Below are 27,675 nucleotides of genomic sequence, written 5' to 3'. Positions count from 1 at the left end.
CCCTACAGGTTCCTGTTTATCATAGATTAAAGTCCGACTGCTGTAAAACTGTTGGATAACACATTCACACCCATTCACATGTAAATCTGACCGCATACAGTCTGTTAGTGCTCTGATTTTATTGCATTTACACAATGAATATACAATAACAGAACATGACAGTAAAAGATTTAAATACAATTAAATGAACATGTAAAACATTTAGTTAGTATTATTTTAGTGAACTGGCTGAGATCACAGAAGGTTTAAATGCAGTTCATCTTTAACAAAAAAGGCTGTAAACTTCAGCTACATTTGTTTTATTTCTGTTTGTTTTATTCAAGGTTACAGTAATACAAGGTTAAATTAATCATCTTTGGTCTAAATCTCTTAAAAATGATTTAAAAAGTAAAGTAAATATAAAGAGTGGTACCACCATCAATCTGGAACATTTTTAGCAAAGTTCAGTAGCAAACATTTTTAGTATGAAAAATAAAATGTTATTTTATAATATTAAAAAAAAAAAAGTTGAATCAGTGCAATTAATATAAAAAAAAATTAACAAAATTGTTAAAATATTTAAGAAATCATGTACTCTCACTCATCATCAGTACTAGTACCACTCAGATGTGTCTAAATTGATATAATGAGATCGGCGCTGGTAGAATCAGGTCATGTAGATGATTCCTAGTAGAAGGAAACAGATTGAAGTGGCATGTTTTATAATATGATAAGACTTCAGAATACAACCATACCATGTACTTTTATCAGTGATGCAGATCTGTAGGTGAGATGAAAGTAGAACACAAATACTTTTATAAATCAGAATATCTCAGTGTATACAGGATGTACATGTTAACGAGACAAATCACAGCAAAAACAGTAAATGTGTACATTCATTTCTATACCATAGCACCTCATGAATGAAACAAAATATCTGACAATTATTACAGCTTAAAAGACAGGTTTAACAGCAGACAGTATTGTCTTTGGCATATATGGTTGCTATGGTGATTCCCATCACTTTATTCATTTGTGGTGTATTGGTTGTAAACGGTCTCCAGATAACAGCAGATGTAAAACAAATGTTTTTAATATTTAACTGTCCGACCCTACTCAAGTATCATTATTTTTGATTAATCTGCACATCTTTTTTTTTTTTTACTCATTTGTCATTAGTACTTTTATACTGAACACAAATATTACAATGCACAGATACACCATTTTATGTGTCCAGAACAAAGTCAGTTTTTCCCATTTTTTTCTTAGAGCAAATAACAACATCCTCTATCATTTGAGTGGAATGATGGATTTGTTGTTTTTTAGCCATACTGTTTTGCATAAAACTGAAAAACATAATAAAGGAGAGAACAACATCTGGAGCACCTACACATATGAGAACAGAAGACACTGTATAAGACACAGAAGCTACAGATGAGACTCAATGTTCAGTTCATCCATTTAACAACATCATTGCTAGAACTGGTTTGATGTGATATTTTCACCTACAAATTATATTTCACTTTATAGGTGCTGTCATAATGATATTCCTATGATAAAGCATGATGGAGGAACTTGGCTCCGAAGATGAGTGGATCAGATCATTTTAACAATGTCTTTTCATCAGAAATTTATGCAAAATCCTTTACATTTTTTGTGTACCATAGGTTCTCAAGATGCAAAACTGTAAAACAGCAGAAAAGGAAGACATTTAGACCTTATTTTACAATAAAAAAAACATTCATTTCATTAGTTAATGACACTGGATGCATTTACCCTAAAATGTCAAACAAACTGGAAGAAAATGCTTGAAATATCTTAAAAAAAAAAAAAAAGTGGTAAAAATGTTTCCATCAGCTGGTTGGGAATGATTAAAGTAGTGTGTGTAGTGTGGTCAGAAGGTGGCACTATAAGCTACATTACAGACAGTGTTGTGTGTAACAAGTTACAAAGTAATGTGTTACAGTAACGTAAGTACTTTTTCAAGTAAAAAGTAGTATAACGCGTTACTACAAAACATAGTTACTTTTTCAATTCCACACAAGGCTATTTTTCTGAGGGACAGATTTGACAAGTGTCATATACAATTTTTACCCTCATATTTTTTTACCCCCTAAGATTTATGCGCCTGCACCAAACTGTCGGGCATGTGCAAAGGCATTCATTTCTGTGTACACATCCAGTAGTGAAACAGCTGTGCCTGCACAATAGTCACAAGCTCTCATTTCACTTCGTTTCACCAGGTAACTAAACAAGAGTTGGACACGCTCTTACGTATTTTGTGTTCACCTATATGCCCATTAGATATATCAAGGCTATGTTATTTCATATTGTTTGATAGGGCTTAGTGGTGGTGTTGGAACCTATAGTAGTCTAGTGCTGTGTTTTGGCATTTTTTTATAATAAAGAGCACAAAAGAAATACCTGTTATGACCTCCATAGTAGAACTTTATGCAGCCCTACACATTTAGGGACAGATATGTGGTTCTGCCTAAAGTCCAGCAACATGAAAGTAACGTAAAACTAACGTAAAAAGTTAGTTTCCATCGAGGGAAACTAAGAAAAGTAATGGATTACTTTATATAGAAGTAATGAGCAAAAGTTACTTTTTAAAAGTAACTTCCCCAACACTGATTACAGACACCTATAATAAACAGAGTAGAAGAAATAGTGGTTGCAAACAAAACCAGTTGTTTACCACACCCAAAAGGAAACCAAATTCAGTTGCATTGACCAATATTGGTGCCAAATCTGTACCATAAACTCCATCTGCTCTACACCTGCATGAAAATATTAGGCCTACATTCTGTCACAGGTATAAATAATTTATGGTTAATTATGGGATGTAAATAAATTTGGTGTAAATGTTATGTTGGGTTTACTTTTATAGAATTAAGTCTTAAAAGGTTTTTAAAACATTCAAGCCAACATTATGTGTAACATTAGCAGAAGAGCTGACAAAAGCTAACATTAGCATGCTAGCAGCAGTTTGCCAGTTCAGTCATGCTGAGGGGATATTTTACCAAAAAGCATTGTTTAGTTTAGTTTAGTTCCAGTCATATATGCATTTCAAAACAACAGAAGAGACAAATAATGCAATTTGACTGAAAAAGGCTCAGGCAGAAGCCAACCTTATTAATGCCCGCCTACTTTACAGTTTAAGCTACACACTACATGGTGGTATGTAGAAAGGAAAATATATAGTATATATAAATTTTTCAGTTACAGTCATAACTCTCAAATATAGATGCATATAATGCATTTTTGAACATAACAAAGGAAGTACATTGTCTTAAAAATCTAAATGATTTCTTGCATTTAAGAAAATATTCATGTGTAGAGATTCAGTTTATTAACTGAATATCAAAAATGTAGCTGGCATTTTTTGGAATTTGCATCATTTAGTAGAGCTACCAAAGATCTACCAAAGAAAGACATGTAGTTATTTAATAAGAAATAACGTGAATGTCTATTTCTTTGGTAGTAAAACTAAAGATAACATGAATGTAATAACATTTACCATACATTACATCAGAAATATGGGTGACAGGAAGTAGTATTTTGACATTTGTAGAACAAATCAGGTTTTTGATACAGATTGGACACATGGTGAGGATAGTGACAACTAACATTGTCAAAGCTCTAGGATCAACCCGGCCATCTTTCATCAGGCCTGAAAAATTAAATATTCATGGGTTCCAGTTTAGTCTGAATGTTGGTTCAATCATGTCAACATGAACTCAAGACAACTGGTAGATGTTATGGATCATTGGCTCCATCTCTTCTGCATCAGGACGGTGGTCTGAGAAGACAAAAAGAGGCAGCGTTAGGGCTGGTTTATACAATTAAACAGTCTCTTTGCAACAGCTGATCTCATACAGGTATGAACAGAACCTCGTTGGCCATGTTCCTCATCTTCTCGTTTTAGTTTATCTCCCCCTCTCATCTCCTCGTCCTCTTCTTCTTCATGACACTCATTGATGTTTCTGTACATTGACTTAAAAAGTAGAAAGCAATGTTCAGGGAATCACCGTAGTTTAAAGACACATTCACCAACTATAACAACCAAATAATCAACAGAGGCAGTACAATTCCGGATATATTTTCTTCCAGTAATAGAACATACTTTTCTGTAAAACTAGACGGAAGTACATGTAGAAGTGACTGATTCAACTTCCTTATTGCAGTCCAAAAGTAAGTAATAAAAGTGTAAAGTACAAAAGTAGACCTCTGAACAACATTTGTATGAAAGTAAACCATACAATGTGTTAATATCATGTAGAGACTATTTAAACCAACTTCTAATCAAATCAAGAACAATAGACAAAGGAGTTACTGGAGTCACTTAAACCTCAAAGGTGTCATCGTATGAAGCTGTTAACATTCCAAACAGGGAGCATCAATCCAATCCAATCCAATCCAACTTTATTTGTAAAGCACTTTAAAACAACTGCAGTGGACCAAAGTGCTGTACAGAAGAATAATTAAAACCAAAATAGAAGAATAAATAAGCATCAGAGAGCCAGGGGTTTGACAAATCCTCACCTGATCTTTGCGATGTGGCGTCTTGTCACTGATGGATGGGACGAGCCTCCTGATGAGCTGCCCAATTGTTTTGAAGGTGGGTCTTTGTGTGGCCTCCAGATTCCAGCAGAGAGTCATAAGTTTATACCTGACAACAAAAGAACAGTTTGTTTACATGATAACTGAGAAAAGAGCACAGATGTTAACAAATTAACAAATGAACTTAGATAAAAAACTAAAGATAAAATAAATAAAGTTAGAGACTAAGGTAAAGTTCCATCCACTCCTCTGTCATCTGCCATTAAAGGTCCAGATCTTGGGTTCAGCAGCCTAAATAGATAAGTCCAGACCCACTCTCCCTTCCATCATGTTCTGGTTCTACCCTTCTAGTTGGAAATGAAACAACAGCCCAGACATCTGTGGAAGAAACTTATTTCCACCATTTGTATCCAGGATTTTATTGTTTTGGTTCCCACGTATGGTCTGTAACCATGGGTGAATGCAGTAACACAGGTGGAATGATAGATCACCACTGCCAAAGCCACAGACTGCTTGGCCTTCCAGTCCCTGTAAACTGTCTCTGGAGTCACCACATTCAGCCAAACTCAATATGACTCACTTTATCACTGGTGTTCAGAACCAGGTCTGGCAATGGCCACCATTACCAGTACCAAACAACTTTATGGGCACAATTCATTCTGCCACTTTGGCAACAGAGGTGCTAAATCTGATCCATTTGGACTCAGTGTCCCTCAGTGTCTCAGTCGAAGTTCTGCCAGAAGAGGGAATTAAAGATCCCACTCCCAGCCCATTCCCACTGCACATTTGGAAGCACTGAGTCTGTACAGAATCGAAACTCACCATCTCATCCAACTCATCCCCCAATTGTCAAAGACATGTAACCACAAGTCTGGTGAAACAGCTCCAGATTGGAATGGATGTTAGAAGAAGTTCCTATGTCCAACCTTCGACCATCTCAGTCAGGGACATCAATAAGAACCACAGTGTACAACGGTGCTTTTCCTTTTTTCACTTTCTTTGACTTTTGAACTTGTGTCTCATCAATTCTCTCATCAACTTGTCACATTCCGACTTTCCAACATCCTTGGAGAACAGCAGGGTTGGTCATTATTGACCCTACTGATCAAATAATCCCTGTACTGTCAGTGTGAATGAACTCATCATCAGTGCATACTTCTACAACCCACTATAATGGTGTCTTAGGCATGACTTAAGAATTATGTATTGATAATTGGTCATTTTTGGATAGATTTTGAAGTAGAATTATAAAATGGAGCTTTTTAATGTCAATAAAGTTTAACACTGACAATATTAAACACATTTGTGTGTTTGCTCACATCTCTGCTGGAGCGAAGTCAGGTTGATCCATGTGGCGGCCGTCTTTAATCATCTTGTAGAAGTTGGTATCCACAGCAATGTTTGGATATGGACTTTTACCTGGAGAAGTAAGTGATAAAGGTTACAGTTCAAGAATTTTCATTTTGTCGTCTTATCTTAATGATACAGGGGTTATTTTCTTTTGTTCAGACAAAGTAGTAGAGTGATGTTCTCATACCCATGTTTCAGCTGTCAACAGCCGAAGCATGGGTATGAGAACATCACTCTACCACTACTTTGTCTGAACAAAAGAAAATAATCTCTGTATAAAGGTAACTGAGTATGCAAGGAATATCTTTGAATCAAAGCTTCAGACTCATAATTACTGTCTCTGGATGCAATTAATGTATTAAAAATACATGTAAATAGTCCATATATTCCACTCCTTATGATCAATAAGAAAAGTAATGAACCGAAGAGCTGCAACGTAATTTGCTCAGGTAATAAGAGGCATTGCCATGGTTACCGAGAGAGAAGATCTCCCAGAGCAGGACCCCATAAGACCAGACGTCACTCTGGACAGTGTAGACACACTCAAAAATACTCTCAGGAGCCATCCATTTAACAGGAAGACGGGCCTGTTCCCAAAAAAATACAAAAGATATGGTGCTGTTTCATAACAAAACACACAGGAAGACTTCCCAATAGAACATAGGATGATATGGTCTTCAGTAGTTGTTTATGTGTAACAGACAAACACTTACATTTCCTTGGACAATGTAGCTGTCGTCATTGCGAATGTCTCTGGCCAAACCAAAGTCACAGATCTTTGCAATGCGACGGTCGGTCAGCAGGACATTCCTTGCTGCTACATCTCTGTGGATACACTGAAATCAAACACATAAAGAGACAATGAGAATGATCTCGGATCAGTTTGACTATTTAATGAACAGTATAGGGACAGAGGGTAACGAACAGTAATGTAGTGGGTTGAGTTTGAGGGGCTGATTATGTCATCCATTCACTATGAGTAAAATGAGCAGTCAGCATTATTAGACTAGACTGGACCAGTTCAGTCATTTCATTACATTCATTGGTTTTTATGTCATATATATGTATGTGTTTTCCTCTTACATTCCTGGTGGACAGGAAATCCAGACCCTGAGCCACCTGATAAGAAAACCTCATGAGATCTTCAACTGACAGACTGTGTGTCAGAACACCTGAGAAACACAGACATGATGATCAGTTATGAGTTCAGGTATATACATATGTGTACAGGTGTGCGTTCAGGCTGTTACCTGACTGTGTTTGCCCTGGACTCAGAACCGGTTGCATCTCCTGATAGTCTGAACTACACGAGATCCCACTGTCACTGGAACACACACATCCAGGTACGTTAAACTACAACTATTAACAGTTTAGAATTTGAAAAATGTATGTTGATGCATAAGTTTAAAACAGTTTTTCAATGTGAAAGTCCACTGTGTGATATTTAGGATGAAATGGAATATCATATTCATATTATGTCATCTTTGTTGTACAGTCACTTGAAAATTAGAATTGTTGAGTTTTCATTCCCTTATATCTACAGATGGGAGCAGATCCCTTGGTTTCTACAATTGCTCAGGAGAGAAACCTGCCACTTCACCTCTAGATTTCACTAAATATCACACATGAAACCTTCCAGTTTTTGTTTATGTTTATGTTTATTATTGGTGTTTCAGACCTCCGGAGTCGTGCATTCAGACTTGTCATGTTCTTGTAGAAAACCTCCTCTGTTACTTCGCCCACATTCAGAATCGATGCCACGAAATCATGAGCTTCAGATCGCAAAAAGTTGAGCAGATCGCCATGGCAACAGTACTCCGTGATCATCAACATGGGCCCTACAGGTCACAGGTTACATCCTGAGGTCAGAGGTCAGGTCAGACTTGGGACACTGTATATCCATTCTATACCAAGAACCTGATTTGTTCTATGTGAGTGAAAATACTACCTCCTGTCACATGTATCTATATGGCATTTACAGCAGTTTCTGAGAGTTAAAGACAGTGAATATAAATGTTAACTTTGGTTTTAGCCATTATGAAATGTACAATAAATTATTTTATCAATGTACATAGTTTTATTTAAACTAACAGCAGCTAATTTGAACTAAAGTTAAAGTTCAAAAAGTTAAAAAAAATCATGGGAAGGAATGCTTCTAGGACCCACAAAAGAGTTTGTTCGAGGTGCTCTTTGGAAAAAGTGATTCATAAAGTAGATGACAAACAGGAAGAAAACTCCATGGCACTAACTTTAAGCATTAAAATGCTGTGAGAATAAAGGCCCTTTAATGCTTAAAGAGAGTGCCTTGGAGTTTTTTCCTGTCTGTCATAAAGTTAAAGTCGTTTTAAAAACCTTGTGGGTTTGACAAACATTGGTGTGGATCCTCAGTTTTTGTAATTATTAATGAAAATGTAGCTAATTTTGTGTTTCATTAGCACCATATACAAGACACTGTACAACAGGAAAAAAAAGTATAATTACTTGATAATAAATAATGTGGATAGTCTATTTTATCATTAGCAAAGCCAAATAATTTCATTAAATCTACAACACATTTCATTTACAAATACTGATGACTGGAACTAGTATTTTCACATATATAGAATAATAATAGGGCCCTGTTCCACAAAGCATAAAAGCTGTAAATTCTGAGCTTTATTTAATGCTGAAACGAGTGAAACTTGGGGTCTGTGGTTTCATAAAGTAAGTTCAGTTAAAGATTTTGTGTATTTTTTTTTTTTTTTTTTTTTTTTTTTTTTACTTCCATGGAATTAAGTCAACGCTGCTTTTTGACAACCTGTAACCATTGTGCATCACTGTCTCTTTGGTCCATTCATGATGTCTTTTTCATTCATTAGACACTGAATTCAGAATTGAACAAACTGTGAACAGCTGTTGTAAAACCAAAACACATGTAACATGTCAAAGTTCGTTAAATCTGCTCTGTGAAACAGGGTCCAGATCAAGTAAAGCCACAAACTTTAATGTGTATCATTAATCATGTAACTGACGTCACCTCCTCGAGTGCATGCACCCAGCAGATTCACGATGTTGTCATGGTAACCAAGATGGCTGAGAATCTTAAGCTCCGACATGAGAGCCTCACGTTCCTCCGAGTGAGCACTTGCTAAAAAAACAAAACAAACAAACACAAAAAAACAAGAAAAACAAACACACAAAACAGCAAGTGAGAAAGCAGAACTGTCAAGAGGTCATGGTGTCAGAGATGAAGGTGAGGATGATGATGATGGTGATGATGGTAACTTTTTTGGTGACTGAACTGACGTTTTAACATCTTGACAGCGACTCGAGTCACGTTGTTGTCGGTTCCCAGACCGTATGCTGTTGCCTCAACAACCTTCCCAAACGCCCCCGAACCCAAAACAGCACCTGACAGACAAGACATCAAAAACAACAGTCGCAGAAAACCAACTAAAATCTACACTTTTTAAACAATGTTTCTTACTATTGACAATTTTTAGCTTTGTTATGCACCATGTCTATATTTAAATGTTGCTGTATGTTTCTATACTGTATTTTTTGGTTGTTTTGTCATCGATACTCTCACAGACAGGAGTGCCTTTCATCCCTTCTTCCTTCAGTTGTAAACACTTCAGTGATTGGCCCAGAGGCACAGACTGGGGTTAGGCTGTTGGAGATGGTTTCTCACCAAGACGAAGTTTGTCTCTGGGAAACTCCCACTTCTGGTTGTACGGCAGCTGAGTTGGATCAACAAAGGTGTAGTGGTTTCCATCTGTGCTTTCAATGATCTTCCAGCGAATCTCATATTTGGGTTTCTGAAAGGACAAACATCATTTTAACATCATTCTTCATTACATGAGATTAACACATTAAGTCTATTCCCAATTTGAAGATGCAATAACAGTAGGTTTCAACACACTGATTTGTAGTGAATGAACTAGTGCAGTAACTCTCAGCTACAGTGATGCCAAAAGTTCATTCTTTTAAGTTAACATTTATTTAAGTGCTTCAAAATGCACTTCAACAACAGTGTAGGCTAACATGACACAGCTGGTGAGAGACTTGAATAAAACATTGTCCTTAACATGTGTTATGACAGAGCAGCATTGTGATGTAGCAACATTAATGTAGACACCCACACACATATGAGCACCGCAGGGAAATGGGTGTGATTTTGGTGTCTTTTCTGCACCAGACTCCAGAGTTAAGTAATTTTAAGCTGTTCATTATTTTATTTATATACACATTGGAAAAAAATAGCAAGGTCCGGATGACGAGAACCTCAGTGGTGTGTATAGCTATGCTACTGCCCAGCGCTGCATTTTGATCAATTTATTTACTTGTTATTACTGGGTTAGGCGGATGGGTTGTATTTTATACAAAGGAAGTACTACTATTTAAGTATTTGTTTAGTTAGATAGTTGTGTCTCTCGTTATTTTGTCTTATTTTTCTTAGAAACATTTACAGACATCTCAAGCCTAGTGGGCCATGGTCCCTCTGTTGAGAACCACTGTACTAGTGTGGTCAGGAGGTGCTATGGCCTATGTTTACTTGGCAGTAATAAATAAAAGGAGATGGAGAGCATTTTGTTGGTCATGGGACTTTAATGTTCACTATGTTAGAATTTAATCTGAAGAGGTGAGTCTGTTTGCCATTAACTAAAATGAAGCAAATGCCACCTCAAACGAGCAGAAAGCAATTGAGGTTTTTTTTTGTTTTGTTTTGTTTTTTTATTATTATTATTATTTTGCTGTTTCCAAAAACCTTCTAAAGCAATGCTTACATATGCACAGATGGAACACATAAGATGTTGGCCTTAACACCAGCATTTGCATTGGCTGATACAGTCTTTAAGGTTAAAAGCCCATCTAATATCGTGACACTTTACTTAAATATATAAAATGTAAAATGTATATGTATAAAATGTATAGCCTAAGACACTTTACACCCCGTGTCTGTGTAAAAGGGCTGTAAATGCCTATCCACCAACCCTTAAATCTGCTCAGCTCGTCATATTATTATCGACAACAACTGTCCAGGCGGTACTTTATACAGCTGAACTTCTGGAATATTATTGCAGAAACTCTAATGTAAACACTACTCATCACCTGTTTCCACTTGTACAGAGCCACCGATAAGAGCAGGAGGAGGACCGCAGCAGAACTCAGAGCTCCAATCAGAAGAGGTGTAAAGAGGGTTGAGGTGGCTGAAAGAGGCTGTTCTGTAGAAAGAATAAACAAACAACAAAAGAAAAGAAAAGAAAAAAGAAAAGAAAAATGAAATTTAAGTAATTATGGTATTTCAGCAGGACAAAGTATGTTGGACTGTCCTGGCTCTTTCTCTTACTGAAAGTTTTGGACATCATGAAAAGGAGAATCAGATAATGCTACCAGGGACTATTAAGCACCTGAGGTCCTTTAAACAGTTATAATAGACAAGAACTACAGTTGCAAACGAGCAAAAAGTAGTATCCTCAGATCAACTAGAATACAAAAGAAAGCTGATGTAGCGCTGGGCTAAACATAACTCTGTGGTTCAGGAATCAAATTTTCATGATTCTGAATGTAAATACTTTTTTTTCTTTCAGTGAAAAAAAAAATCGGATGAAAAACTTTGCTTTACACTTTCGAACATTTAAAAAGGTTCAATATTTTTATTACCTTTTAGAAAATTTCCCAACTTTTCCACAAATATGGATAATATATTTCATATTTGCACTTTCTGACTCACGAATATGAGCGACGTGAAATGACTCTCCCATGTGATTGGCGGCGACGCACGTCACAGTCACAGTCACATCATCATCATCTGACAGTGGCAGACGCAGGTATTCCACATTCTCTTCCTCATCCTCCTCCTCCTCCTGCATGAACTCCTCTGACTCTTCCTCCAGCTCCTCCTCATCTTCATCAGCCTCATCAGTCACAGACAGCTGATTGGTCGAGTCAGTCCCACATCTGAACAGGTAAAGGTGTGGAGAGATAATAATATTAGAGGAATCAGACACAAAACCTATCTTTTATCAGATTTTGGTTGTAAAACCTCTATGGCTTTAAAATGATGTATGTACATACCTGTCCTGTTGTCCGGGGCAGGTGAACCATTGGATTGTGGGTAATGGATATCCAAAGCTTTGGCAGGTCAGTGTGTTGTTCTCCAAAGTGATCTTAGCACTTGGACGATCTGAACAAAAATATTAATTTTTTTATTAAATTTTGAAATATAAACATTTCAAACCATCAACACATTTGAAAATAAAATGTTGTAACAGCATTTTATTGTGGTGAGAAGACAACAAAACAGAAAACAAGAGATGGAGTGTCTTACAGTGTATTTTGAGGTTAACTGTTTGGGAGCCGCTGAAGAATGAGTTAGAGAAGTGAAAGGAATATTGCCCTCTGTCCTCCTGACGAACGCGCCTCAGCAGCAGCCTGGCCTCCAACCTGCAGTGTAACAGCACCGTTTTAACAGATAGTAACATCATGAATACCACCTTAATAAAGTGAAAAACCTCAGTTCTACATTACCAAACTATAAGTACATAAGATAGTAACACTGACCTGTAGCCATCAGATATGTAGCTCTCTTCATACACAGTGTCATTGTCACTGGTGACATGTTTTGGGGTCATCCAGTGGTGCTCTGTGATTGGTGGATATGCCTCCAGTAGAAAGCTCAGCATCACGTCTCTGCCATCAGACACCTCCAGCCTACTGCTGCCATTAATGTGAACACGGTTAACAGTGCCATCCACTGTTTTATTGGTGCTAACATTAGACACCAGGTGTCCGTTCGCTTCCACCACACTGCTGCTAGCATTAGCATGTTGTGGCACATGGAGGTAGATCTTCAAGTAGGGACGATCTGCAGAAGAAGATGCCACAGTTTCACCTTTATCTGCTGACTAGAAACCTATAGAAACTGAGGCTATGCTGAAAAAGACAGAGTCAGACACTGACAATTCTCATGCCAACTCACTTGTGCAGTTTAAAACATTGGCATGCAGTAGTTCGGGGCTCTGAGCTGCTTGGAGTCCCTAAGGGCCCACAAACTTCACAACCACAGCAGTGTGCTGTCTAGTTATGTAAGGTCTAGTGTACAGTATATCAGCTCTGGTTATAAATGCTCTTCATAATTACAACATTCTGTTCATGTGACCATTTGAAATAATAACATGCAACACCAACAAAGTCAAGAATCAATACTGCTCATCAGACAAACATGTTTATGGAGCCAGTTTCCTGCCAAATGATAACAAAATATGTCATATGAATGTCCTACCATTCACACATTGTGATTTGGAAATACTTAACAGAACATCAGAGGTGATGCAAACTAATGTTTTAGGGTAAGAATGCGATTGTCATTCATGAAACATTGATCTCAGCAGATATAAATAGGATAATGAGTGGTGAGTGAGCTAAAATAACTTTGGCAAAATACCAATACTTAGAAATGTCTCATTCAAAGCTCCGACTGTTGTGTGCCGGTGTTCATTTGCATTACATTTGATATTTTAGTGTTTTCATAGAAAATCCTCTGTCCTTTGAGTTGTTGTTTTTTTGCTTTGTTTTTTCTTGATTGACAAAAAGATATTAAAGATATGAAAACATTATGACATTATAAAGACACAAAAGTAAACTACATAAAAGATATGACAAGACTAAAATGATCTTAAAGGCAACAATACGAGAATGATATAAACTGTAACAAAATGAACATTATGCAGAATATGAAAAAAATTGTAAAATAGACACCGCAAGATAAAAATAAAACAAAAGATATTACAAGATGAAAAGCATGTGTACTTTGTTTCTTATATTTTGGCAGGAAATTAAGTCCATAATTATTTGACGAAAGACGTTTCAATCCAATTTACCAATTACTGTGAGGTGTGTGGTTGCCGTGGCGACTCCAGCTTCATTGACGGCAGTACAGGTGTACATCCCACTGTCCGTCAGATTGACCTCAGACACCGTCAACGTTTGAGTCTGTCTGTACAGTCCATCGTAGCTGTCGAAGCGGAGGATGTCCAACACCTGAAATGAATCAAATGATCAATAAACACTTTAACAGACAAGTCTTACAGGTGTACTGACCTTCACAGGTGACCTCTTACCTGTCTGTGTGGGTGTGTCCAGGTGAGGGTGTAGAAGTTAGAGGGGTTGCTGACTGAACATGTGACCTCAAACTTCTCACCGACCAGAAGGATAACTTTATCCTGACTGACATTGAGTAATGGAAGAGAACGCAGCCCTGTAGACAAACAATCAATCAATCAATGCAGAGGGTGGCTGAAGATCATTCTCACGTTTTTGTTTTGTATTTTTTTGTTGGAGCACCCCAAACTTATCTTAGTGACCTACAACAAACAAATCACTTGACAATAGACAAAGGGTGTAGGTTTGGAGAATGGTAACATATTTTACTGAGGAGAAAAGAAAAACTTTTATGTTTTCACACAGTTTACTCTTTGCACTTGAATATGTGCAATCTAAAATGGGCTCATTACAACCACTGATACTGTTAAAATATTCATCTTTGTTAGGAAAAATGTCCTTGTTGCTCTAAAAAAATGTTTATTGTTATTGTAAGTTTTTTAATTTGCACATCAAATTATTCAAAGAAAAGCCAAAAGACTGGTTATAATATTAATGCTTCTTTCGGTTAAAGCTATACTTCAATCCAGCGTTACAATTTTGTTGGGGCTGTGGGGACGCCTGATAAAAAAAAAAAAAACACTGCTCTATGCTAATGTCTAGCTGACATTAGCTAACTTAGCACACAGTTGCCAGTGGACAAGGACAAATGTGTCTAAAACCACCTTACTTGTGTTTCTTCTATGCGGTGTACAGTATTTATTCAGCTTCAGCTGATACACAACTGACTAACTTAAAGCAAATAATCATTCATTCATTTCATTTTCCAAACCTTGAAATCCTCTGGAGGTTCCTGGGGGTGCTGGAGACTATTCAAGCTATCAACAGGTAAAGGTGAAGTCACAGCCTGGTGTGTCATCAGTTCACACAGCTGACATCTACTGACAAACATTCACTCTAATACTCACACCTATGGGCGATTTAGATTGACCAGTTAACCTATTAGGGTGCTTGAGGAAGCCAGAGAGGTGAATTATCTGTTATTTTATTTTGCATCATTTTGTATCTCCCAGAGGTGGGACCAACTCAGTGTTTTGCAAGTCACAAGTAAGTCTCAAGTCTTTGTCAAGGCTGATAACTTTCAAGTCAAGTCCCAAGTCAAGACTGTCAAGTCCCAAGTCGAGTCCCAAGTCCTAAACTTCGAATTTCAAGTCCTTTGAGTCTTTTTAACAGTAATAACAAATTACATTTAGACGATAGATCATATACACTTTTTAAATTGGCATTTATTTATCAAAACATGTTTGATACAGTAAGTCAGGGGTCTCCAACTCCGGTCCTCGAGGGCCACTATCCTGCATGTTTTAGATGTATCCCTCTTCCAACACACCTGATTCAAATGATAAGCCTACCATCAAGCTCTGCAGAAGCCTGATAACGACCGTCAGGTGTGCTGGAAGAGGGAAACAACTAAAACATGCAGGATACCGGCCCTCGAGGATCTGAGTTTGAGACCCCTGCAATAAGTGAACTGACAACATGTACAAAATGCACAAAAACAAAGTGCTAATTAGGGGTGGGGAATTGAAAGGATTTTATCGATATCAATGCCATTGTCGATTCTGCTTACCAGTCAAACTCCTTATCAATTCTCCTATCGATTTCAGATTGTTTTTTTGAGTAGGAAAAAAGGTAGTTGGAAGGTCATAGTGGAGTTTGTTTGACCATTTTCCATATCAAACCATTCACAATGTCACACACACACACACACACACACACACCATAATACACACACAAGCAGAAAGTGAAATAAAATCATATTTTCCTGAACTGTTAATGAACAAATGTAAATATCCTGAAATAATGATGATTTTAAAACATGTTAGGGTGATCTGATCCAGACTGGTTTGTGGTGGCACTCCTGGTGAGTGACAGACAAACCACAACAGTGGCATTTGGTCCACTTACTCTGGAGGTCCCATTTTCTGGTTTTCCCTACGAAGCGTCGTGCTTGGACCCGGTCTGTGCTTACCGCAACATAGGGAAAACCAGACAACGTTGTGCTGGGAAATGAGAGAATCGTTAAGAAGGTGTACAATTCTGATGGAATTGATCAGTTGGAACCGGTTCAAAGTCGTAACCAGTTTTCGATTCCCACCCCTACTGCTGACAGGTCACACAAGCACACCGAGGCAGCGAGAGAGAGAGAGGTAGACTGCCTCACTCAGTGAGAGAGATATGAAATGACTTGATTAGTACACTGTTACAATGAGACGTTTTGTAATCTTAAAGTTTTGGGTTGTGTATCAAGTCTTTCCAAGACGTAATGCTGACGTCTGAGTGAAGTCACAGGTCATTGGTGTTCAAGTCCAAGTTGAGGCACGAATCTTTTTACATTTTGTCAAGTCGAGTCTAAAGTCATCAAGTTATCGACTCGAGTCTGACTTGAGTCCAAGTCATGTGACTTGAATCCACATCTCTGGTATCTCCACAACATCAAGACTGCTTTCAGCTAACTGCGAATGGATGAAACAATAACATATTTTGCATCCATTTAATCTCTCTAATGTAATTCATCCATTTTAAAACATAACCAACAGATGCTGAAGTACAGATGTGGAAACAGTCTTACTGTGGTTCACTTGGAGTTCCAGCGGAGCCGAATTGACCTCTTTTCCATCTCTTTTTCCTGAACACATGTAGAAACCTTTGTATGACATCTGCACATCTCGAATCAGGGCTCCCCTCTTTGGGTCAAAGGTCACGTTCATGCCATGGGGAAGGCCCTGCCCCCTGTTTAATGATCGGAGGGTGACATTTTTGACGGATGGGTCGGTCAGCAGACATTTGAACCGGAAGTCCTCACCCTCCTTGACAGTCTGCAAGCTTTTGCGCGGTGTGATAAACACATTGGTGGAGTCAGTTGGGTCTGAAGAGGAGCATTATGGGAAATTAGAGTCACATCAACAGGTGATATCGGATGATTTATCTAAAGTTTATCCAGACGTGAAGTTTAACCTTTGCAGAACAACAGTACAGGTTCAATCTAAACCATCCTCAAGTCTCACTACAAGGGTTTGAGTGATAAAAACTAAACTAGAATCGAAAATGAACAGACAAACTCAATAAAAATCTCTGATCTGCACATTTATCCATTATCTGTGATTCATCTTTACAATTTTTAGCAGAGTAAACAGTTCTATGTAGGTTTTGCAATGACCAGGGATCCTGGTCATTGTTGGGATCTTGAAGTATCATGTCCTTGTATTTGGACATTATGTCATATCCCACTTTGTGAAACAGGTTTCTTAAATGAATTCTCCAAAAGAAACACCATGGTTTCTGACAGCAGTGGAGTACTGGGCAGACTCCATGTGATGTCACAGAATCACAAACAACAGAGATGGCAATCGAAGAGTTTCACTTCTAGAGTTTGTTGTGTTAATATCACACAATGATGTAAAATTTAAAATATCTGCTTTCTATGATTTTGGAATGTACAGCTTATTTATTTTTATTGTTGAGTTGTTTTCCTAGTGTCTACAATGACAACTGCGTTCTTTTTTAATTTTCATTTTCCATACTATTCCAGCTATGTCTGATTTGGGGTTGGAGTTTTAATGTTAGCTTTATGTAGATGAACTGACTAGTTTTAAATAATGTTTAATTTACTTTTACAAGGTTGTGTGTAAATATACATACATTTCACATAAAGGTGGATCCAAGTGTCCAGGTGTCTCAGGTTCTGGTCAGTGTATCCACAGAGATATGTACCAGTGGTTTTGGGATCCGCATTCTCGACCACCAGGGGGTCAGGGAGTCCAGATGCATTAGCCAAACTGAACTTCGACCACTGTACAGTTCCATTACCATGGCAACGGAGTATGAAGGAGGTCCCAGAGGTTAAAACCACCTCAGACTGGTTGGGCTGGAGGTCAGAGTTCAGATGAATCAATGGAGGGGGAGGATCTGAAAAACGAATCCATGTTAAGACATGAAGTATTTAATATTTGAGTTTGTTTTGTAATTGCAGGAAAGCCATTGTTTTCAGTATTTCACTCAAAAATTATTTTTTGTTCCCTAGTTTTTATCAATTAATTAGCCTAACCAGGGATGAAATCCACAAACTAATAATAAACTTATATTTTACTTAAATATTTTAACACTTACATTTTAATAAACAAAATTAATGAAACTAAATAAAAACTCAAAGAACAGGTCAGCATAAGGAGCAGATCAATAAGAACAAAGCTGAACAAGAATGTCAACTAAGATGGTAAATTTTGTGGTTGTTTTTTGTCCATTAAAAATAATTGTGTATAATGTAAGACTTAAAAAATAATGTATTTGTAAATCATATGTGCTGTCATGTATTCCATTTTTAGCTTCAACGAAACAAGTCTTTCTTAATACCCGAATAACTAAAAAAACAAAACAAAACAAAAAACCCAAGTAAGCTAAAAACAACTCAATAAAACTCATGAACATTTCAATATCAGTACACTATCAGAACTCTGAAATGTAGATTTTAACATTACCTTTACTTTTCTCATGTATTACATTCCATCAGGAAAGAGCTGTGTGTTCTATATGAGTGTTTGTATTGAAGTTGTAAAGGACAAAGAACAGAACCCTGAGGAACTCCACACATAAATACAGATGATGTTGTCAGTGTTTGTATTGGATGTGAGAAGTGTTTTCTAAGTCAAATACAGATTAACCAGATGTGTCTGGGTTTGTTGGCACCAGACACCATTGCAGGATTAAATATATAAAGAGAAACATGAGAACAGGACTGATTCAGAAACATTACTTTATTTAAAATCATCGAAGTAACAGCTGAAACAAAAGTCTGTAAAATCACGAATCATTGGCAAAAGCTGCATTGAATCTGCTTCAGTAGGTTTGATTATCTCTTATATTAAATTGAGTCTGTTGTATATTTTAATGGAAACACTGTAAAAGATACAAAATGAAAAAATAAAAGAGTAAGTAAAAGGGACAAACTATAGAAATTATAAACATAGCAGAGGAAATCGTTCTGATTGATTGTCTGACAGCAGGTGTGTTAGCATCTTATTTAAAAGTTAGTAAATCAGATGATCTCATTGGCTGGTTTGGAATATTTCTCATTTGCTGGGACTACTGGGTTTCTTGATGATGTCCTGAAGCTGTGTGGCGATGCGAGATGTCTGCAGCAGCAAAGCCTGGTGGTTTTCCACCAGCAGACTTTGGTGACGTGCCAGATTCTGCAGATTCTGGATCTGCTCCAAGCCCTGGGGACATATAGGTCAAAGTTCAGCAGGTTTAACTATTCCCATTGCACTGCCAGCTATCTAGGGACAAGACAATGGCTAGAATGATTGACAGCAACATTCTGCAGAGAACAATCTTTTTAATGTAAATTACCTGAAAGTGCTAAATATATTATTTTAAATGTAAACTAAATAAGTTGTAACCTGTCAAAACTCATTAAAAAAGAGCATATAGTGAAAAATAAAATATCGTACAACTAGGCCTGACAAAAGTTTTTTGGAATTCTGTATGGTTGATCTGACACATGAAGACACATGATGGTGTCCATGGCACCGACAGGATGGGATGTGGCTATTGAAAGAGCCGGTTTGGAGTAAACAAATTCACACAAATCCACTCCACTGAACCACAATACTAATGATAAATAAACATAATGATGACAGCATTATCTCAGCGTGATGACACAGGACACATCAACAGAGCTTAGAGTGTAACTTCATCTTTGTTTTGAGTCTCAACCCACTACATGATTCTGAAAATTGCTACTAGATCAGAAATATCCAGATGTGGATGTGAGACAAGAGTAGTTCAGGGACATCAGTGAGACAGAATCACTAGGCACTTATGCAGAATGGGTTAAGATTATTTAAATTATTTTGTACTGGTTGGTCAAACACAACCTACCTGACTTCCCAGTGTGCCAAGCAGTTTGATGACTTCAGCCTGACCTTCGGCAACCTGCCTCTGAGCCTGGACCAGCTGACTCAGCAGATCCAGGAGCTGCTGCTTCCATAGCTCTTCTTTGTCCTTATCTTGATCCTGATTCTGATCCCGGGCCGGTTCAGGGTTTGGACCTACGACGGTCGACTGGGTGGCACCCATCATCATGGCAGAAGGACTGTTGTCATGGTGACCACCTGAAGGGAAGAGCCTCCAGTGAAATGGACGGGATCATGTATAGGGACGAGGAGTCACTCTAAACTAGAACTGAAATATAAGGCTCTTGGTTTCCATAGTTTATGATTAGTTTCTATTTTTAGAAGCTTTTTCAGTTCAGTTTTTTTTTTTTTTTCAGTTTAAGTTTGTAGTTTAGTAGTTTAGTAGTTTTATTTTGATTTTGATTAATTTAGTTTTTCAGATATTAACAGGAAAGCCTTGATTTAGAGAAACTGAAAAAGTATGGCTGAAAGAATTTAAGACATCAGATTTAATACCCAAAGCCATTATTTGTTTAAGGTTCCATATTGTGCAAAAAGGTTTTAGTCTTGCTCATCATCAACCATGAACATTCAATCAAAAACCAACTTGATTTTACCTGAGATTGTATTTGATTTAATTCAGGTTGGCTTGTTTAATATAGTTTTGATATAGTACAAAACTCTTTTCATTTTGTTATTTTTATTTCACTGTAGAAAAAGCAGAAGTAGCAAAATCACAGAAACATGACAGTGTTTGTAACTGGTGAAAGGGGCGGATCAGAAAACACAGCTGATCAATAAGTGATCGATAAATGAACTCAGATGAAGTGATTTGTTGTAAAGGTTCATATGACAGTTTGATTCACGTCACTGCATTTCACAATCAGAACATCTGTTTAAAAAAAAGCAGAAGTGAAACTATGTGTGTTCAGGAAACAGCAGAATCCTCCTGATCACAGATTGAATCACAACTCCATGAATTCACGACTGTTTTTTACTGTTACAAAGGACATTGTGTTATGAGACAAAATAATTGTGTTTTTAAACCAAAACTAAAACACACTTGGCCAATTTGATAACAACGAAATTTCTATAATATATATTTAAGATAAACCTACACTTTTTTCTCAGTAACCAATTAATAAATCATGCCAACAACAAAGAAAGGGAGTTTATAACAACTAAGACAATAACAATAACTTACATATAATAGAAACTGGGTTTTGAACTGTCAATTTGAAGCCAGAAGTTTGCATTTTTAATCATGAAACGGTGGCTTTCAGAGCTGGAAGTGACCATACAACAGGTCATGGGTGACCCACTGCTAAACAATAATTTATTGACTCAGAAAATAGTAAATTTCATTCAAGTCATTTTATAGTTTTGTTAATGCAACCTATTAATTAAAACTACAATAAATATTAACTCAGACAGATATTAACCCATAAAGACCCAGTGTTACTTTAGTGGCTGTTTGAAAATATTTTTTCTCTATATTTAACATTTCTTAAGTGATTTATTACAATTTATTATGACATAATCCTGTATTTTGTATTTTTTCAGTGAAAATCAGGTATTTTCCTATATTTAATTTACAGATCATGTAGATGTTCATATAAGTTCAGATTGAAGTTGAAGGGTATTATCAGAAACAAAGAAAACTGAAGAAAAAATAACATTTTCAGCAAAATATATCATTAACTGAACATAAAACCAGCATTTCAATTGATCCGACTCCATGGGTTTTACTGGTGAATCAATGTTGTAGGAGGTGACAGTGTTTCCACATTCACTGTGGAGCCTCTGAACATCTAAATGGGTCATATCTGATGACCATGAAAAGATTAATAACTGCATTTTACACCAAGTATTTGTATGAATTGATAGGATTAGTGGATCAGAACTCATTTAAATTTTATATCAGTAGATGCTTATGGTCGTCATGGCTGTATGGGTCTTTATGGGTTAAAGTATGAAAACATATTTATTTAGTTTCTACAAGCCTCATTTCATTTGTGGTTTGATTATTGATAAAGTGGAAGTTCCTGGAAAAGTTCCTGCGTTGGAAAAGGGGATTGAATTCTTCTTAAAAAAAGTTCCTGGGAATCTGGTGGAAAAGGGGCTTATGGGAGCCAGGGCATTTTGGAGCAGTGTCCAGTGGCCATTAGTGGTATTACACTAGGTTCACTTTGGAGATGTAGACCATTACCATGTTGGAAGGAGGCACCTGTCAGATAATTGATATCATATTTTTTCTCTGGTACTAAAAGAACGATCCTATTCCCTTCAAAAGTCAACAACTAGTATCACTGTTATTACCGAAAACATGACATAAAAGCTGAAGAGGACAGAGCAAGATGAAAATTAAAGGGTTCCTGTTGTGAATTTTCATTGCTTGCTATTTCAAAAGATCACGTATAAAACTAGCGGTTCCTTCAGGTAACTTACATTACAGCCCGTTGTTAAGAATGTGTGAGTTCTAAGTCACTGCTCCGTCAGTCAGACACGGTCAGCGACATGTTTCCTTTTTCACAGGCTGTTCCAGCGCTGGTAGTGATGCAGTAACGTTGGTTTGCCTGATTGGCTGGGCCACAGTGGACTGGTCACTGACCTCGCGCAGCAGACACCAGTCTAAGATGACGCATTATCAGATCTAATTGGTGACCATTTACACCAGTGGTTCCCAACCTTTTTTGCCTCGTGACCCCATTTTAACATCACAAATTTTTGGTGACTCCAGACATTCAAAACGGAGACAATTGTTTTTGCTAAAATTAATTTGTTTTTGATCATGTAATAGTTTGCTATACTCTACTACTACAAATAAAGGTTATTTTAGACGACATTTAGTCTATATAATGTGCGTTATTATGGACGGAGGCAGAAAAGCCAGGTGTAGATTACTGTACAAAGTGAGAATTTGATTTTCCTTGGTCAGGATATGTACAGTCAGTCCAGCTTGGATTTACAAGGCTGACAATTAATACTGAACAAACAATAACTGAAACTATGAATTATGAAAGAGCTGCAGCATCTGAAACTGACCAGAATGAACATTTGAAAGATAAACAGTACCACAGTGCTTCAGTTTCAGCTTCACAGTTTGTCATGTCTTTTATGGATTGTGATTGTTTCTCTCAACTCACCATATATTTTTTTTAGTAAGTTTTTAGTTTCATCAATTACTAGAAATTTCAAGCGACCCCATTTGAATTCCAGGTGACCCCACGTGGGGTCCAGACCCCAAGGTTGAAAAACACTGATTTACACCCATTTCTTCAAAATCGCTTGCCATAGTTTGCTTCTTGCTTTCCACTCAATCTCACTCACTGACTGCTGCTTGTGTACTTGCACTCCATTACCCGGAAACAATGCAGGTACATCACTTCCGAGCCGGCAATGGCTTCTCCTGGTAGGTTCTGCCACATAATTCACGTAATAAAAAGGTCCAGTGTGTTGCATTTAGGGCGATTTGTTTTTACTGAGTTTGCTAATCTCCTGCTTATAAGTAATAAACAAAGCACGATGAATGTCATAAGCATGACCAGTACAGGTACACTTTAAGTAAAATAGAACAAGCTAAGAGAACATGACATTAGATCAAACAAGATGAAAACAACATAAAGGACGCAGCAGATTTGAGGAACAAACTGGAAATGTTCGTGCATTTCTCAGTGCGTTTGTAGTTTCAGATCTGGCTCCTGCACTTTGGAGGTTTTGGGGTCAGTGTGATGAAACTTTCATGGAGTCAGGAAACACATTTTACACCAGAGACCACACACACTAACATACAGAGTTGGGAGGGGGTCTCTTTCTGTCCCACTTCCTCGTCTTACTTCTCCTTCAGTTTTTTCTGTGGGAGTGGTGAGGAACTGGTTACCACGACCACATGTTTACATCCAGAAACTCTAGCTGCTGTTTATGTTATTTACACATCTTTCTTGTTTATATTTTGTTTCTATAGGTTCTGTTTAATACATATTTTTGGTGTTTATGGTGTGTGTATATGTAACTCCCAATCCTGTTCTGGGAATTCTCTTTCCCCAATTGTTTCTGGCACTGAAAAGTCTCCATTATAATATTTATAATATTAGTAGAGTTTATGTGAAATAGTGTGTTCTTTAAAAAACATTCCAATATCATGATGTTCATCTCTTTTTTTTTTCTTTTTTGTTTGTTATCTCCTTTTTTCTAATTGTTTTCAAGTTTAAAAGGATGGGAAACTGTGTCAAATCTATTCCAATTTAAGCTTCACTTCCATATAGTTTAACCTTTTCTTCAGACAAATTTCACACATAAGCCCATATAATATAACTTTTACAAATTACATTTCCTTACACAGTGCTGACGTGAAGAATGTAGATAAATCTGTGCTTTTTAAGTCATACCTCCTTAAGCAGTGTAACTTTTTATCCTTATTTATTTATTATTACATTTTTCTGAATTGTTTTCAGTTTCTGATTTAGCTTCATTGTTTCACTTCAACAACATATTTCAGACAGTGTTCAACTTTCAGCTACCTGCAATCACAGTCTTAGAGGAAATGCATTTCCTAGTTTTAGACTTATTTCAGAAATCATCATCTGGCCTTCAGACAGTTTTCATGCTATTATTTTGGTATGTCTTGTACTTTACTTTGGCGTCAGGCAGGATTTCCTTCTGTGACTCATAACATCCTGTTTCGCAATAGAGTAATTTTACTGTTTTAACTGTTAAATTAACACATTATTTATAGTTGATCATCATTAGTACTTACCCATACTGAAAATACTGAATTGACACCAAATATTAATGAATAAAAACGAATATTCGTTATCAGTTAACTATCTTAGTAGTGCCATGGACATTTGTTAAGAAACAGTAAATGAATGTACTTCTTCCGGTTTTGAATTGAATAATGAAAAACCACATTGTTTAAATATAAAAACTCTTTTCATCTGCATTTACATCTTTGAGATTTACAGTTATAGCTATAAATCAAAAGCTTATATTTATATTCTCATCAAATCCTTTTCATCTTTATTCTCGATTTTATCCATTGATTTACATTTGTTTCACATTAAACCATAATAACATATCTTCATACATTTAAAACCTCCATAAATGCATTCATTTTCCATCTTCCTCTGTTGTTTTTTTTCCTCCACACACAACAATATTATCAAGTGTCAGTAAAACATTATTTCTTTAATAACATGTTATAATAATTTCTTAGTTACTTACAAAAGCAGTCAAAACCTTCACAAACCATTCTATTTTACTTGGTCTTTCATGAGTCCCTTTTACTTTTTGCAAATAAATACTAACAAATAATAATCAATTGACATTAAATGTTTAAAAGCACAATTTAAGTATTTATATGAGCTGTAATTGAAGAGGTAATTCCCCCATGAATCTGTTTCCATCTTAAATTGTTGATTTATTTTGCTTGACATACCTACTGAGTAATAGCATACTCATTAATTAAATATTAATAACACATTAATGAAAACTGTCAGTGCTGTAGTAAATGTTTAATCTCCATGAATCAGTTGATTTTTCATGCTGGTGTGATTGATCACTTCTCCATCACACATCCAAAGACATGTGTTAATTAACTATTTATGAACAGATATTAAACCTTTAATAACACATTATCAACACTTATTAAACATATATTAAATGGTTTGACTCCTCCACACATCTGTTTATTTTCCATGTTTGTACAATGAGGTATTTTCTACTCATTAATGAAGGTATTTAATACAACATCAGATAGTTATTACTTATGAATAAACATTTAACAAACAGTATTGTTGTTGTCTTACCGTCAGATGAGCGGCAGCCGCTGAAGACGATCGACAGCAGCAGAAAATGGACCCACATTTCCTTCTGTTGTTGTTGATCAGACTGTTGGATTCTAAACTGACTGAAGGAGCGGAACTTCCTCTGTAAAAACCACAGCATCAAAAAACCAGACACCACCCAAAAAACCCACCCCATGAAAAAAGAAATACCCGAGACAATTCTCAGTCAGAATGTTAAAATCACAGAAAATAATCAAAGCATCAAATTTGACGCTGTCTATTAAAAAAACATCACTGGTCTGAATTCAGCTTTTTCAGATTTATCACGTGATGTAGAAGATAATGTACAACAATCTGCTCAGTATGTCGAAATAAACCCTCTTGATGTACATTTACGTACTTGCAGACATGTGACACTCATTACTGAAATTTGCTAGAATTTAGAATTTTGTTTTTTGGAACGTTTTTCTTTTACTACCTACAATTCAACACAAATATCTGTATGTGCTACTTCTTAACCTTCAAAAATAGGCTGTTTAATTAGTTTTAATACATTTGAGGTAAATTATCCATGATTTATGTTTTTGCATTATTGCACACAACAACAAGATTGATTTCAACTCTAAATGGAAGAAACAATAGCACACATAAGATAATCATATGAGATAATCACCAATGAATACCTCAGTAAATGTGGAACATGGCAAATATAACAAAATGAACACTGTAAGACTGGGTAAGTTGAGTTTACCTTAAAAATTTGAGGAAACCATTTGCCTTAAAAAATTTAAGTAATGTGTAATGAAAACTTGAATGTATTTAACTTAAATACTTGATTTGAATGAAACTGCTATTTTAAGCACAACACACTAAATGCCAAGTTAATTTAACTTAAAATTTGTTGCAATGTCAATTGCTTTGTATAATCATTAACTTAATATAATCAATTCATTGTATTCAATTCCAAGTTGATTTAAATTAAAATCTTTCACAATATAAATTGCTTTGTATAATTATTCAGCTTAATATATTGAGTTTATGACACTTAATTCCAAGTTCATTTAATTCAAAATCACAAGCAGTATTAATTTCAATAAACAAAAAGAAAACCAACTAACAAAATGACATTCTTTTTCTTTTTTTATTTTGCTGTAGAAGTTTGAACTTCAAACTAAAACATGAAAGTCATGGAACATAATGTCTTGGCTATAAAACCAGATGTTTCCACCCTTTCTCTCAAATCACTGGCTCCTGAGAACATATTTCACGTAAAACAGAAAAGGTCTTGCACCAACATTTTCTCAGCTCTTTCACAATAGCAGTTCTGCTGCTTAAATAACTGAATTACAACAAATTACATCAAAATACCGACAATATGGACAATATGCTGGCTATTCCTCTGTTTTAATTAAGCTGACCTGGTTGACAAAATAACACATTTCTAACAGTGAAATGACAGCAACTGGATCAACAGCCTATGATATCAGTACCAATGTCATAAGACATAAAGGGGAAACAGTGCACAAACAGCTACATGCTTTTTGAAAAGTGCAACATGAAAAACTAGAAAAACACTCGGAGAGCGCAGACCCCCACTAAGGCAAATCAGTGCCCCCCCCCCCCCCCCGATCACCACCAAAATTTAATCATTTGTTTCTTGTGCCAGTATCAACATTTCCTGAAATTTTCATCCAAATGCATCCATAACTTTTTGAGTTAACTTGCACATGGATAGTGGCCCTCGAGGACCAGAGGTGGACACCCCTGTGTTAGAAGTAGCCCCTCCTCCGCCACTAAAACATAAAATCAACCATTGAAATGGTAAATTGTAAAATACACTGTCAAAATAAACTTTCCTATAAACAGCTAGATCTACAAAGTCCCACACACATCAAGCTGACTTCAGAGATTACATCTCAACTGCAGCTTAGTTTGTGGTTTGGAGCAAAAGATGCATCTGT

The 27,675-nt window shown here is 36.4% G+C and overlaps 1 protein-coding gene across 1 annotated transcript; it reads right to left on the bottom strand.

The window, feature by feature from the left end:
* Positions 1 to 512: 512 nt before the first annotated feature.
* Positions 513 to 25,842, bottom strand: csf1rb (colony stimulating factor 1 receptor, b). Its single transcript, XM_030154238.1, has 22 exons — positions 25,736 to 25,842; positions 17,677 to 17,943; positions 16,607 to 16,903; positions 13,995 to 14,131; positions 13,755 to 13,914; positions 12,436 to 12,739; positions 12,203 to 12,318; positions 11,950 to 12,058; positions 11,606 to 11,832; positions 10,984 to 11,096; positions 9,563 to 9,689; positions 9,178 to 9,282; positions 8,909 to 9,019; positions 7,571 to 7,730; positions 7,143 to 7,216; positions 6,976 to 7,064; positions 6,606 to 6,728; positions 6,368 to 6,479; positions 5,862 to 5,961; positions 4,525 to 4,651; positions 3,874 to 3,976; positions 513 to 3,781 (listed from the first exon to the last, which is right to left on the bottom strand). The coding sequence occupies exons 1-22, from the start codon at positions 25,791 to 25,793 to the stop codon at positions 3,720 to 3,722; spliced, it is 3,081 nt and encodes a 1,026-aa protein (XP_030010098.1). The 5' UTR covers positions 25,794 to 25,842; the 3' UTR covers positions 513 to 3,719.
* Between the last annotated feature and the right edge of the window lie 1,833 nt (positions 25,843 to 27,675).

Source organism: Sphaeramia orbicularis, chromosome 14 (genome assembly GCF_902148855.1).
Source record: "Sphaeramia orbicularis chromosome 14, fSphaOr1.1, whole genome shotgun sequence".
Classification (NCBI taxonomy): domain Eukaryota; kingdom Metazoa; phylum Chordata; class Actinopteri; order Kurtiformes; family Apogonidae; genus Sphaeramia; species Sphaeramia orbicularis.
This window is presented reverse-complemented; position numbering and strand designations above follow the sequence as displayed.